Here is a 14,561-nt window from a genome sequence, read left to right as displayed (position 1 = left end):
TTGTGTGATTGTTTCACACGAATGTAAGCCCTAATAAAATAAAAATTGGTAGGATAAAACACTTGAATATTTCTCCTCGAAACTGAAGTCAAACCATAGGGTAAACTGGGAAGTCACCGAGGATCTCCTCTGGATTTGTGGCATCCCCTAGTTCTTCCTCCTTTAGATTCTACAATAAATGTTCCAAGTTTGAATCATTCCTCTTTTGCACATCTCTTTGTCCGATTTCGTTGAAAAGTCCTATTTTTTTGACCTCCTCGAAGAGAATCTTTCCTGATTTTTATCGAGAGTATTCTTAAGTGACTTCGGTCATTTAATATGTAATTAACTATAGGGGCCTTCCCTTATAGAAAGATTTTCCGAACCCAGCTTAAAATAAACCCTATTTAATTTTTCATATTAAATAGGAGAATTTGTCAGCAAATAAACGGTTTCGCAAACCAACGGACGTCATGTATTTCTTAGTTTATTTGATCGAGCCTCATCCTCAAGTCTTGTGTTTATCCCTCGGGATAGATACAAGTTTGAGGTAAAACGCTCTTTCATTTAAACTATAAAAAATACGGGGTTAGTTTGATTTTCATATTTGATTTTAAACTTAAATCTATATGAAATTAAAGCGTCCTTCCGAAGCGGGCGATGTGATCCGATTCCGGTGACCGACAGCTTCCTACGGGTTACTCCACACACACACCCCAACTTTTTATCGCCGACAACAGTTTGACAAAATCAACTCGTTTTTTATTAGTTAAGCAGGCAGGCTCGGGAAAAAATCATCAGATTGTATGTCAAAGGAATTATTAGGTTGAATGATATTTTAAAAGTAATTATTTTTGACAGAGATGTAAGTTCACATATAGGTTATGTTAGAGATATAACTTCACTCTCCTATTTTCTAGATATATTATGCTGTCTAGAATCTTTTCGATCTTCAATAACTAATCTTCAACAACTACAATGTCAATAGCACCTTTAAAGGCAGGTGGCTTGAATGTTTGAAAATCTTCAAATGTCAATCAACTCTTGTACTATCTGCTGATCTTAGCTCTGTGCTGGTGGAAGATCTTTCAATATCAACTATTTTGTCAACTACTTGTGATGTCAGTTGAATGATGCCTTATAACTCAGTGACTTTAATTTCTTCATTTGTCTTTTTCTGATTATTATTCTTTTCATGACATTCTCTACTTGTACTAGCTCTGCAATTGGTCTACAAGACTAGCCCTTACTATTATTTTTTATTCTTCTTTAGGTATATTTATCTTTATTGACACAATTTATTATTTATGTTATGCATGCATGATATCTTAAGTTGTATGGTTACCCATCCCAAAGCGATCAACCTGTAACTCTGTATAAATCAAATATTTGATCTCATTCTTACTTCTAAATCTAACACGTTTCCATCATTCTTTTTCATCCGACAATCATGCTATGATTCCATCTTTCTGTCACACCTCAACTGAATATCTTTTTAGGGTCAACCGCGGGAGATATAGACAAAAAATACAGTCAGACCAAATTTTCTCCATCACTAATCCTAACTTGCATAATCAGGACCCAGTTTATGATGAATTAGTCTAACTAAATTGCCAAAAATGTACATAGTAAATTTCATTCGTATTCATATACTTAGAATTGTGAAAAATTATATCACCAATATATATATATATATATATATATATATATATATATATATATATATATGTATATATATTATAAAATATTATTTGGTTCCTTATTTTATTCCAATAAAATAAAGTACAAAACCGAGAAACAGGTCTCACACACACACCCTAAAATCCAAAAAAAGAAAAAGAAAAAAAGGTCTTCTTTCCAAACAAAGAAAAATACAACTCAACACACCCCCAAATACCCCAACAAACTAAAACACCTACAAATCCAAAAGAACCAATCTATGAAGATCATTAGGTAAGATTTTATAAATGAAAGGTGCTCGCAGAAAACATCATTGCCTTCTCTATATATTTCTTCAGCTCTATGAAAGCCACTCAAAACAGATATTTCTACTTTTAATATTTCCCGTCCATCTGAAACCAGGGTACTTGTTGAAAGAGACATCACTTCTGCCGCTCCTGAGAAAATTTGGTTGGGCACACAACACTATGGATATTGACAAAAGATAGATATTGAGTTTTTTCCTTCGTATTGTTCGAAATGTCGTATGTTCGGCCACTCCAATTATCAATGTCATCATTTGCACCCCCACCTCAGACCAAAAAAGCAGAGCGCTCCTCCAGAGGCAGTGATTCCATCTCCTTCTGATCAGCTCCAAGTTATTGACATTATTGATCATAAAAAAAATACCTCTGAAGACGTTACCATCATCGCAGACAATATGTCAACTATTTAGTTTCCACATTTTGCTGTAGCTCCCCAATCTTTGGAACCTCCTATCGTGGGGGGATAGAGTTTCTTCAGACTCCACTGGCTCTAGAACCTATCACTGATATTACAGGTGGAAATACTTCTATTGCTTCACTATTGCCTCATCAGGTCCAACAAGATGTTAATGTTACTCAGGCTTATGGAAATCATGATGTGCAACAACCTACACCTGTCCGACCACCTTTGGATCAATCCATTGATCAGATGAGTCAATCTTCGGATGAGGAATGACAGGTCTACACATCCAGAAGAAAGAAGAATATTGGAGACCTACGTGAGCTCAGGAATCTGATGGATGATACTTTGATCACTTCAGGTAATGGTACGCATCTTACCAATTTGTTAGCCAACTCCCTTCCGAGAACTAGAGGCAGAGGGAGGATTAAAGTGGGACGTCCCTAACACTTTTGTGCCCGTTGGTGGCTTTTTGGTTTTTTTATCTTTATGTATCTTTGCTTTATTGGGTTTTTGTGTGTGTTGTAATGTATGAGTTGAGCCTTCTTTTAGGCTATCTCATACAACCTATATGTACCTTTTCCTCTTTAATATATTGCCCTTAAGGCTTTTTCTAAACACACACACACACATTCACACAAAGTTGCTAATTCCAACATAATAAATGTACATATCCCAAATGTCTGTAAAAGCTCCTAAAACTATATTATGAAAAAACTATAGACATCACATCAACTATTCACTCCGTTTCTCCTTATCTCTTATTAAAATTCAACAACATAGTGAGAGCTATAATAAACTCAACAAATTAATCAAGCTAAAGAAATATTTTTAGATGGAAAAGAAGCTTGCATGATTATATGTAGGTTATGTACATATCATATTCTATAAAATATATAAAAGAAAAACATGCAATGTAGGGAATCATGACATTTATATAAAACATGTATTTCATAGACATATCACGGTAATCATAAAAATGTCACTGTAATTATATAGATCCCAGCTATTTTCATGTCATGTTATTTGTTCGTCAACCAAACCGAATGTTATATTAACGATTGATAAATAATTGACCCATCCCAATATTGTAGTTATCAATAGTCCCCTTGGTACTAACGATTCCTTATATTTCGTCCCCGTCTGGTCCTAGCTGTTCCCGGAGTTTCGTCTCCATTTGAATACAAGGAGTCAGGATTGCCTTCACTCCCTTTCATCCGTACTTGCAAACATTCATATAGTTTCTGTAACAAATATTTCTTAAATCATAATTCTTGTAACAAACATTCATCATAGACATTTTATATATCATATGCATTAATTGTAGTAAACAAATACTTGCAAACAATGATTTTATAAACCTATCAGATTCATAGTATAGCAAAATCATAAGTATTGTAAGAGACAATTTAAGTGGGCATTCGTACTGTCTATGCAGACATTCATCTACAATATGCCGAAAATCTGAAATACAATTTGTCAAACATAATCATATGAAAACCTACATAGATTTATTTTTCTTAAGTTACCACATGATTATTTCACTTAATCCTTTAAAATTCATAAAATTCATAATTGAGATCTTAATTTAACCCAAATATGATTTTCTTGCTTTAACTTACCTCTAAAATGCTTCTCGACATAAATATGCTTCTTCGATACCTTCCTATTATGTTCCCTCTTTTTTGTTTCCCCTTAAGCCTTCCTTAACTCGTGAAATGGACTTACCAAGTGTGTATCTTTCGGTCAGATAGTCCGATGACTATTCCCGTAAAGCTACCACAATAGGGAACACGGGGAATTCCTTAATTCATGGTAAATATCGGGAAAGAAATGAATGTCTCAATTAGTACGAAAGTTGGATTTCTCCCTAAAACTTCCTACAGAGAGTTTCAGCTCTCAAAAATGCTCTTCGCCCCACTCTATTGACGCCTTACCATAGGAATAGATCTATGCGTGTGAAACAAAAAATAATGAGAGGGAAAATGAGAGGAATACGACATCCACTTAAATCTCCAATTGTTTGATCGATTAGACCGATGCATATCCAGTTAGGTGCGAGACTGTAGGCTGTGAACAGTGAACTAGATTAAGAATAAGTGATTAGGATTAATTAAGATATTAATTATGTTTATAACTTCAAACTCTTATAACTTTGAATGCATTTATAATTCATACATGATGTAATATATCAAATCGATCGATTTGACGGGTAGAATTTTATAACTTTAGGCCTGCAAGAATCTTGGGTGCAATTGTGGCTTCTATTTTTGTTGTGTTTATGTTTTGTCAATTTATTTTATTTAGTTAGCGGCCCTCTTGACGATATTATGCTTTTGAATCTTACTATTCCAGGATGAGAAACTGTTACTTAACCTCATTGCTGCATTAACGAGAGAAGGTGTGAGCTCCTTTCACTTCGATTTTGCTGGAAATGGGTAAGTTTCTTGAAGTCATGTTTTTTTTTTCCTTAAATGTTTCTAAAACTTGTTCATGTTATTTTCTTAAAGATCCAACTATGACACAACCTTTTAAAGATTATGATAATTTAATCATCTTGATAGAGTTTTTTTAATGGTGATCTGCTTGCACTCACACGTGCACGCACACATACAAACAAATGCTCATACATATACATATACATATACATATACATGTATGTAGCTATGTACATGTATGTATGTACCTATATACAAACATGTATGTTTGAATGTACCTATATACATATATTCATGCATGGATATACTTATATACATGCATGTATTTATGGCCACACACATTATATTTATATTTGTATAAAGAGAGATATATAAATGTCTTTTCTCTTATTAGGAAGGCGAGCTATTAACCTTGAACACCCATTGAATACCTTTGAAAAAAAAACAATATGGGAAGATTTATGGCTTTTTACTAGTAATAAATAACTAGCATTAAGGATCATCAAGGCTATAAAATGACAGAAACATTAATGCTATCAAATTTGATTAAACTATTTTATTTTCAACTGGCAATGAGAAAAGACATCAAATTAAAAAGGATGAGAAGGAAATTGGATGGGAAAGAAGTCACCGGATGAGCAAGTGTCAAGCAGATAAATGAGATAAGTTTCTTGGAATTCGCTAAGTTTGACACTTTATCATGACTTCCAGTGGAAGAATTAATACATCCACATAAATTTTTTTTCAACATTTAATTACTTTTGTACTTACCTTAGATCATATTTATAATCACAAAGTAACCTAAGAAAATTTCACCTTCAATTAAACGAAGGTGCTATAGATGCCATGGAAGCCCTACCGTTTTTTTATTTTAATAAGCACATGGAAATTTATTAAGGAGCTTATAGTTATTGTCACAATAAACTTGCAAAGAGTGCTGGCCTGAACTTGTCTTCAGTAAAGAATAAAGTAGCTTTAGGAATTGGAATTGGAACAACTGCCGATCACTTGTTAATGTTGTAATTCTTGAATAGTTTTGGCTATGAAAAATTATTCAAGTGATATTTTTAAATATTTTTGGTAAAGATGTTGGATTTAATGTAGAGATATCAATGAATCATCATCTTGCGTTGTTTTTTCACAACACAAGGTGCCTCTAAAATCTAACAAACATGATGATCATGATTTTATCTTTAATAATAGCTTTTGACACATTATATGGCCTTCTTGAAGTTGTGTAGACTATATGACGCGGGGCATCTAGCGCCTTGATGCGACATTTGTTGTGTCACTTACTTTGGACTGGTTCTGTCCAGGCGGAGGAAAGATCGACCGGTCTTCTTAAGCAGGGCTACCCTCCTATTCGGAGTGGGGTTCACTCCTTAGTTACCCTAGCCCTATAAGTATGCGGTTTTCGTATTTTAGGGTAGTATTTGTGTTGTCTCTGTCGGGATAGCCATCGACATCTCTATTTTTCTAGTTTAGGGCTATATCCAAGAGCGAGTGGTGCTTCAGCTTTATTTTATTTCGAGGTGATGAATATCCCCAACTTTCCGTCCCTCTAAATGCATCCCTTCGCTACTGCCATCTCCTTTCCTCGTTGCAGGGACCCCCAGACAACACTCTAGTTGCTCTCCTGCAATTTTAGCTGTAAGTCACCACTCCTTACACCTGTTTCTCCCACGATCAACCACCCTTCCTCCTCCCTGTCAGCCTAGCAACCAGCCAACCTACTTCACCTCCAATCCTCCACCCGCAAGCCTTCCCCACCTCCTATTGCTACTTCCGTGTCATCCCAACCACAACTCTCAACCTCCACGTTTACTTCCCTACCACTTGTTCCACCGTAGCCTACTGCCCCAATTGCAGACCAGTCACAAGATCATAATCTCCACTTGCCACCTCCCATGACCGCAGGTCAACCGCAGCCTCCCAACTCATCTGACCAACCTCAAACTCTTTGGGATACAACTTTAGTGTGTTTACGTCATGTCTATTGTTGTTTTTTCCTTTCAAGTTTGTCGTTTGTAACTTTCTGTTTGCTTTTAGTAATAGTATTTGATTTTCTTATCATTGTTGGCGTTAATTTCGATATCATTTGGTATTAGAGCTGGCTTATCCCTAGTCCTATTCTTCCCGTGTCCTATTCTAGAGTTATCTAACCCACCCCCCCCCCCCCCCCCCCAAATGCACAGACACAACACACACACCTAACTCATAATTTTTCTTTCCAACTAGACATCTCTCCCATACACCATATCCAGCCTGCCCACACCAAAACTATGATCAAACCACTGAGGAGACAAGTGTCGGACGCCGATCAGGAGTTTATCATGGAAGAGGTACAACGAAAACTCTACTAAGTGTTACAAATGCTTAATGAAATTGAGTAAAGGACCCGTGGAGAGGTTATCATCGAGTGTGATAGCGAGGTCCGAGAAGGAGAGCGAAAAGAACATCTGAATTCATTTTGGAGGGATGATTTCAATGAAGAGGAGAATCAACCGCGACGCTTTGAGATTCAATATCAGAGGAAGCTGAGAGATGATGTGCGTCTTGGAGGATACAAAGATTTAGAAGATATTGGATTTTGAAGGAAAAATAAATCCGGATCATTTTGTTCAGTATCTGTAGACCGTTGAGTAAATACAAAGAGGTACCAGAGACCAGAAGAGTGAATCTTGTTTTCATCATGTTGAAGAAAAGTGTCTCGTTGTTGTAGGAGAATTTTAAGAGGTAGAGACAGAAAGAAGGACAAGACAAAAAGAAGGAAGAGACGGGATCACCACCTGGGAGAAAAGGAAGAAGGCGATGCAACGACATTATCTCATCAGGATAATTTTTTGAAGCTCCGCCACCTACAACAAGGGGAACTATTAGTGGAGGAGTACGTGGCAGAATTTATGCACCTTAAGTTGAAATGTGAGCTGGCGGAAATAGAGGAACACATGACGTCCAGGTACTTGGGAGGTCTGAAGCCCTCCAATAATGTGGTCCAACTACAACCTTATTTGACGATGAGTGACTTTCAGACAATGATATTAAATGTAAAGAGACAATAGAAGCAGACAGACACCCACCGCCCTTCATGGAGCCACCCATAGTTAAAGACATCAATAGGAGTATGCTTAAGAAAGTTGAGAAGACTGGTTAGGAGATTGATAGAGCTGCCCATAATAAAAAAGACCTGAGAAGAGTAGCATATATAGTACAGTACCAGCCATGAAATGCTTCAATCTGCAGATAGAAGCTTCAACTAATGAGGTTAAAGCTTCCCCAACCATGAGAGACTGACGTGGAACATCCAATGCTTAGGCGTGACATTTGCTGCATGCCCTAGACCCTGCCAGTTCGGTCCAGGCAGGGAGGGACCGACCGTTCCTTCTAAGCTGGAGCTTCCCTCTTATTTGGAATGGGTCTACTCCTTAGTTACCCTAGGTCTATAAGCCTGTTGTTTTCGTATTTTAGGGTAATTTTTTGTTGTTTCTGTCGGGACAGCTGTCGGCATCTCCAATTCTTCTGTTTTGGTCTGTATCTAAGGGTGAGAGGTGCTCCAACTGTATCTCATTCTGAGATGGTGAATATTCTCAACTTTATGTACCTCCACATCTATCCCTTCATTTTCGTTGTCTCCTTTCCTTGCTGTAGGGACCCTCAGACAACACTCTGGCTGCCCTCTCGCAATTTCAACCACAAGTCACCTTTTCTTCTTCCTGCTACCCCTTTGATCAACCACCCTTCCTTTTCCCTGCCATCCCAGTCGTGGTCACCCTACCCCACTTCTAATTCTCCACCCGCAAGCCTTCCATAGCACTAGCTGCTGCTTCCCTGTCATCTCAACCGCAAAAGCTCCACGCCTACTTCTCTACCAGCTATTCCACCACAAGCTTCTACCCCTATTGCAGTCCAGTTGCAAGACCACTACCTCCACCTGCCTCTTCCATACCTGCTGGTCAATCGCAGCCTTCCAACTCACCTAACTATTTCATTTTCCTATCGTTGTTTGCGTTAACTTTGATATCACTATATTATTGAATGTGAAATCAGAAGGACTGGAAAAAGGGAAGGGTCTAAACTAATGATTATCGGTTCACAATCTTAATTGAGATTATATAAAATTTAAATTAGATCTCTACTATCATTTTTTAGGATTTCTTACCAACAAGCCTTCATCCTAGTTCGTTGCATAACTTTTCACTAATTTTTTAAGGGTCTATAAAGGAAAGTTATTTGATTTTATATGGATAACCGTTTTATCGGTTCACGTTTGCGATAAGCTTATTTCATAGTTTACGATGAGTTTTTAGTGAGTTTTTTCATGCAAATCATGCTTGTCAATATTTTGCAAATGCAAATCATGATTATAAATATTATGCAAATGCAATAGGATATGATGTATTTAAGGATGATGAAGAATTGATATTTTGACTCAATGGATAGGCTACAGACAACCATAAGGAGAGGAAAAATTAAAAAAAAGTAAAATTTTTAAGTTTTTAACTCCATTAAGACAATCAGTGCAAACATAATTTTTTTAATGAGTGGCATAGTATAATTTGAATAAGTTGTGTATATTATATAATTCTTATGGTTTAAAAGGTTATGGTTTGTTTGGGTGGCTGCAATTGTTTATAAAAATAACAATTTAATTATATAGATTTTTTTTTTCTCTTAGAAAATGTTGGACATTAGTTTTCTTAGCGCTTTCACATTCAAGTAGATTTGACTATTGATACACTACAACAAAATGCGTCATTTAACAAGAATCTCGAGGCAATTAGCACCGATCTCAAAGCATTTTTTGAGCTTAAAATATTCAAACGTAATTTAAGAATCATCCAGAACTCTAATTTCTGCAAACCTACAATATAAACTGACGATCTCGATAAGACGAACCTATTGTCATTGAAATTGGTCAAATTTGAGTCAAATCAGGTTCTGATCAAATTGTTACTCCACTTTTAGAGCTTTTGATGTCTAATTGGAAGTTTAGATGAATTCCAAATCTGGTCAGTTTATAATTGAATTGAGCATCTCGATGAGATGAATCCAATGAGCATAAGATTAGTCCTATTCTAGGGTTATCTAAACCCCCCCCTCCCACCCCCCCCCAAATGCACAGACACAACACACACACCTAACTCATAATTTTTCTTTCCAACTAGACATCTCTCCCATACACCATATCCAGCCTGCCCACACCAAAACTATGATCAAACCACTGAGGAGACAAGTGTCGGACGCCGATCAGGAGTTTATCATGGAAGAGGTACAACGAAAACTCTACTAAGTGTTACAAATGCTTAATGAAATTGAGTAAAGGACCCGTGGAGAGGTTATCATCGAGTGTGATAGCGAGGTCCGAGAAGGAGAGCGAAAAGAACATCTGAATTCATTTTGGAGGGATGATTTCAATGAAGAGGAGAATCAACCGCGACGCTTTGAGATTCAATATCAGAGGAAGCTGAGAGATGATGTGCGTCTTGGAGGATACAAAGATTTAGAAGATATTGGATTTTGAAGGAAAAATAAATCCGGATCATTTTGTTCAGTATCTGTAGACCGTTGAGTAAATACAAAGAGGTACCAGAGACCAGAAGAGTGAATCTTGTTTTCATCATGTTGAAGAAAAGTGTCTCGTTGTTGTAGGAGAATTTTAAGAGGTAGAGACAGAAAGAAGGACAAGACAAAAAGAAGGAAGAGACGGGATCACCACCTGGGAGAAAAGGAAGAAGGCGATGCAACGACATTATCTCATCAGGATAATTTTTTGAAGCTCCGCCACCTACAACAAGGGGAACTATTAGTGGAGGAGTACGTGGCAGAATTTATGCACCTTAAGTTGAAATGTGAGCTGGCGGAAATAGAGGAACACATGACGTCCAGGTACTTGGGAGGTCTGAAGCCCTCCAATAATGTGGTCCAACTACAACCTTATTTGACGATGAGTGACTTTCAGACAATGATATTAAATGTAAAGAGACAATAGAAGCAGACAGACACCCACCGCCCTTCATGGAGCCACCCATAGTTAAAGACATCAATAGGAGTATGCTTAAGAAAGTTGAGAAGACTGGTTAGGAGATTGATAGAGCTGCCCATAATAAAAAAGACCTGAGAAGAGTAGCATATATAGTACAGTACCAGCCATGAAATGCTTCAATCTGCAGATAGAAGCTTCAACTAATGAGGTTAAAGCTTCCCCAACCATGAGAGACTGACGTGGAACATCCAATGCTTAGGCGTGACATTTGCTGCATGCCCTAGACCCTGCCAGTTCGGTCCAGGCAGGGAGGGACCGACCGTTCCTTCTAAGCTGGAGCTTCCCTCTTATTTGGAATGGGTCTACTCCTTAGTTACCCTAGGTCTATAAGCCTGTTGTTTTCGTATTTTAGGGTAATTTTTTGTTGTTTCTGTCGGGACAGCTGTCGGCATCTCCAATTCTTCTGTTTTGGTCTGTATCTAAGGGTGAGAGGTGCTCCAACTGTATCTCATTCTGAGATGGTGAATATTCTCAACTTTATGTACCTCCACATCTATCCCTTCATTTTCGTTGTCTCCTTTCCTTGCTGTAGGGACCCTCAGACAACACTCTGGCTGCCCTCTCGCAATTTCAACCACAAGTCACCTTTTCTTCTTCCTGCTACCCCTTTGATCAACCACCCTTCCTTTTCCCTGCCATCCCAGTCGTGGTCACCCTACCCCACTTCTAATTCTCCACCCGCAAGCCTTCCATAGCACTAGCTGCTGCTTCCCTGTCATCTCAACCGCAAAAGCTCCACGCCTACTTCTCTACCAGCTATTCCACCACAAGCTTCTACCCCTATTGCAGTCCAGTTGCAAGACCACTACCTCCACCTGCCTCTTCCATACCTGCTGGTCAATCGCAGCCTTCCAACTCACCTAACTATTTCATTTTCCTATCGTTGTTTGCGTTAACTTTGATATCACTATATTATTGAATGTGAAATCAGAAGGACTGGAAAAAGGGAAGGGTCTAAACTAATGATTATCGGTTCACAATCTTAATTGAGATTATATAAAATTTAAATTAGATCTCTACTATCATTTTTTAGGATTTCTTACCAACAAGCCTTCATCCTAGTTCGTTGCATAACTTTTCACTAATTTTTTAAGGGTCTATAAAGGAAAGTTATTTGATTTTATATGGATAACCGTTTTATCGGTTCACGTTTGCGATAAGCTTATTTCATAGTTTACGATGAGTTTTTAGTGAGTTTTTTCATGCAAATCATGCTTGTCAATATTTTGCAAATGCAAATCATGATTATAAATATTATGCAAATGCAATAGGATATGATGTATTTAAGGATGATGAAGAATTGATATTTTGACTCAATGGATAGGCTACAGACAACCATAAGGAGAGGAAAAATTAAAAAAAAGTAAAATTTTTAAGTTTTTAACTCCATTAAGACAATCAGTGCAAACATAATTTTTTTAATGAGTGGCATAGTATAATTTGAATAAGTTGTGTATATTATATAATTCTTATGGTTTAAAAGGTTATGGTTTGTTTGGGTGGCTGCAATTGTTTATAAAAATAACAATTTAATTATATAGATTTTTTTTTTCTCTTAGAAAATGTTGGACATTAGTTTTCTTAGCGCTTTCACATTCAAGTAGATTTGACTATTGATACACTACAACAAAATGCGTCATTTAACAAGAATCTCGAGGCAATTAGCACCGATCTCAAAGCATTTTTTGAGCTTAAAATATTCAAACGTAATTTAAGAATCATCCAGAACTCTAATTTCTGCAAACCTACAATATAAACTGACGATCTCGATAAGACGAACCTATTGTCATTGAAATTGGTCAAATTTGAGTCAAATCAGGTTCTGATCAAATTGTTACTCCACTTTTAGAGCTTTTGATGTCTAATTGGAAGTTTAGATGAATTCCAAATCTGGTCAGTTTATAATTGAATTGAGCATCTCGATGAGATGAATCCAATGAGCATAAGATTACTCAATTATGACATCGTTAAGACACTCAAATATTTACAAAATATTGTCCAATGAATGGAACCTCTCCAGGTCGTTCGATAGAGTGAATCTAATTCCTTCCTTATTTGCAGGGAGTCCTCTGATTGAGTTTATAAATAGAGCTGTCCCCCCTTCTTAAATGGGGGACGAAGGTCTTGAATTGGAGGAGGGGCTGGACCTTGGGCTAGAGCTGGACCTGAAGGAGTCGAATTCTAGTGTAGATTTGGACCGAAGACCCGTCGAGCGTTTCTCGCTCACAAAGCCACCAACCATCGTCGACTGCTGCTCGCCGACCGCAATCGACTATCATCGATTATCCCCTTCTTGTTGCAACAACGTGCCTCACATACGGTGCAATGACATTCCGTAGACGGTGTAACAACGCACTTCAAAAATAGTGTAACAATGCTCTTCACAATGACTGCTTATAACCACTGTACTCGAAACATTCTGACCTCCAATCTTCTGAAGCTCTCTCCTCAGCTCCCAATCACATCCTACTGCCTACGTGGGTCTCAGCTTATACAATTCTTAACTCCGGCTTTTGTGACCTACAAAATTTATCCCGACACACCACCACAGCCCATGTGATCACTATAGCCTATGCGACTCACAACTCACATAGCTCTCAGCTCTGGCCTCTGTGGCCTACAGACGTTATTTTAAATTTCAACTCAGGTCTCTGTGGCCTAAGGACGTTATTGCTGCTCACCACCACGCCTATGTGATCAACTGCAGTCTATGTGGCTCACAACTCATGGAACTCCCAACTTCGACCTCTATGGCTTATAAACGTCATCACAACTCCCAATTTTAGCTCTGTGGCCTAGGGACATTATCGTGGCTCCCTTTTACGGCCTTTATGATCAACCAACACTCTTCAAGTTACCATGTATGACCTATCTGAACAACTATCATACGAATTTCAACTACAACCCCTACGACCAGCTGACACTACAAACGACCGTCTATAACATTCATGACGGGCTACTGCTTTCATAGCAATTGATTATGGCATTTGCGGCTTGTTACAACTATTGTTGTTGAACTACCATTATAAATAAACTTTGTAATTCCATCTTTTCTAATTCAAGAGAAGAGTGTGCTTATGTGCTTTTGTACTTATAATTATATAGGGATTTTTTTTAGCTCGGCTAGTCCCTTTGGTTTTTTACCCTTTCTAGTGTTTTACACGTAAAAAATCGAGTTGTCCACTCCTACTCTTTCATTTGTGTCCGTGTTCTATCTTAGTCCACTGCTAAGGTACTAAATTATTACTCTACTGCCACAAATCTTTTGATAGACAACAATTATAAAATGTTATTTCTAATCACAAGTTTGTAAAAGGCGATAATAAAGATGTATTCAACACTAATTGTAGTATGCACCTTTAGATTCCTCCTAATAAACAGAGCATTAATAATCAAGTTGTATTGTAGGCATGAATCATTAATATCTTGATGTAAATCAATTTTATGAATAATTTTTTATTAGTATGTAAATTAAGGCGCTGTTTGGAATCATTTTTTGTTTTTGTTTTTTTTTTCCATTTTTGTTTTCAAAAATGGTGTTTGCTTATTTGTTTTTTGTTTTATTTTTATTTGTTTATTTTTTTGGAGGAACTTCTGTTAATAAAATACTCATAACAGAAAAAATATATTTTTGTCTATTTGTAAAACACCGAAAACAGCGACTCTCGCTGCCAGCCGTAGCCGACCTCTCGCATTTGTCGGCTAACGACTGGCCT

General features: G+C 37.3%; 1 protein-coding gene across 3 annotated transcripts in view; it reads left to right on the top strand.

The window, feature by feature from the left end:
- Window positions 1-14,561, top strand: part of LOC110036823 — a 96,965-nt gene that overhangs the window by 35,747 nt on the left and 46,657 nt on the right. For all 3 annotated transcript variants that reach the window (XM_020741357.1, XM_020741356.1, XM_020741358.1), the window contains exon 3: window positions 4,720-4,802. In XM_020741357.1, coding sequence (XP_020597016.1) covers window positions 4,720-4,802 — 83 coding nt within the window. The remainder of the gene's footprint in view (window positions 1-4,719; window positions 4,803-14,561) is intronic.

This window comes from Phalaenopsis equestris, unplaced genomic scaffold, assembly GCF_001263595.1.
Source record: "Phalaenopsis equestris unplaced genomic scaffold, ASM126359v1 Scaffold211311, whole genome shotgun sequence".
Classification (NCBI taxonomy): domain Eukaryota; kingdom Viridiplantae; phylum Streptophyta; class Magnoliopsida; order Asparagales; family Orchidaceae; genus Phalaenopsis; species Phalaenopsis equestris.
This window is presented reverse-complemented; position numbering and strand designations above follow the sequence as displayed.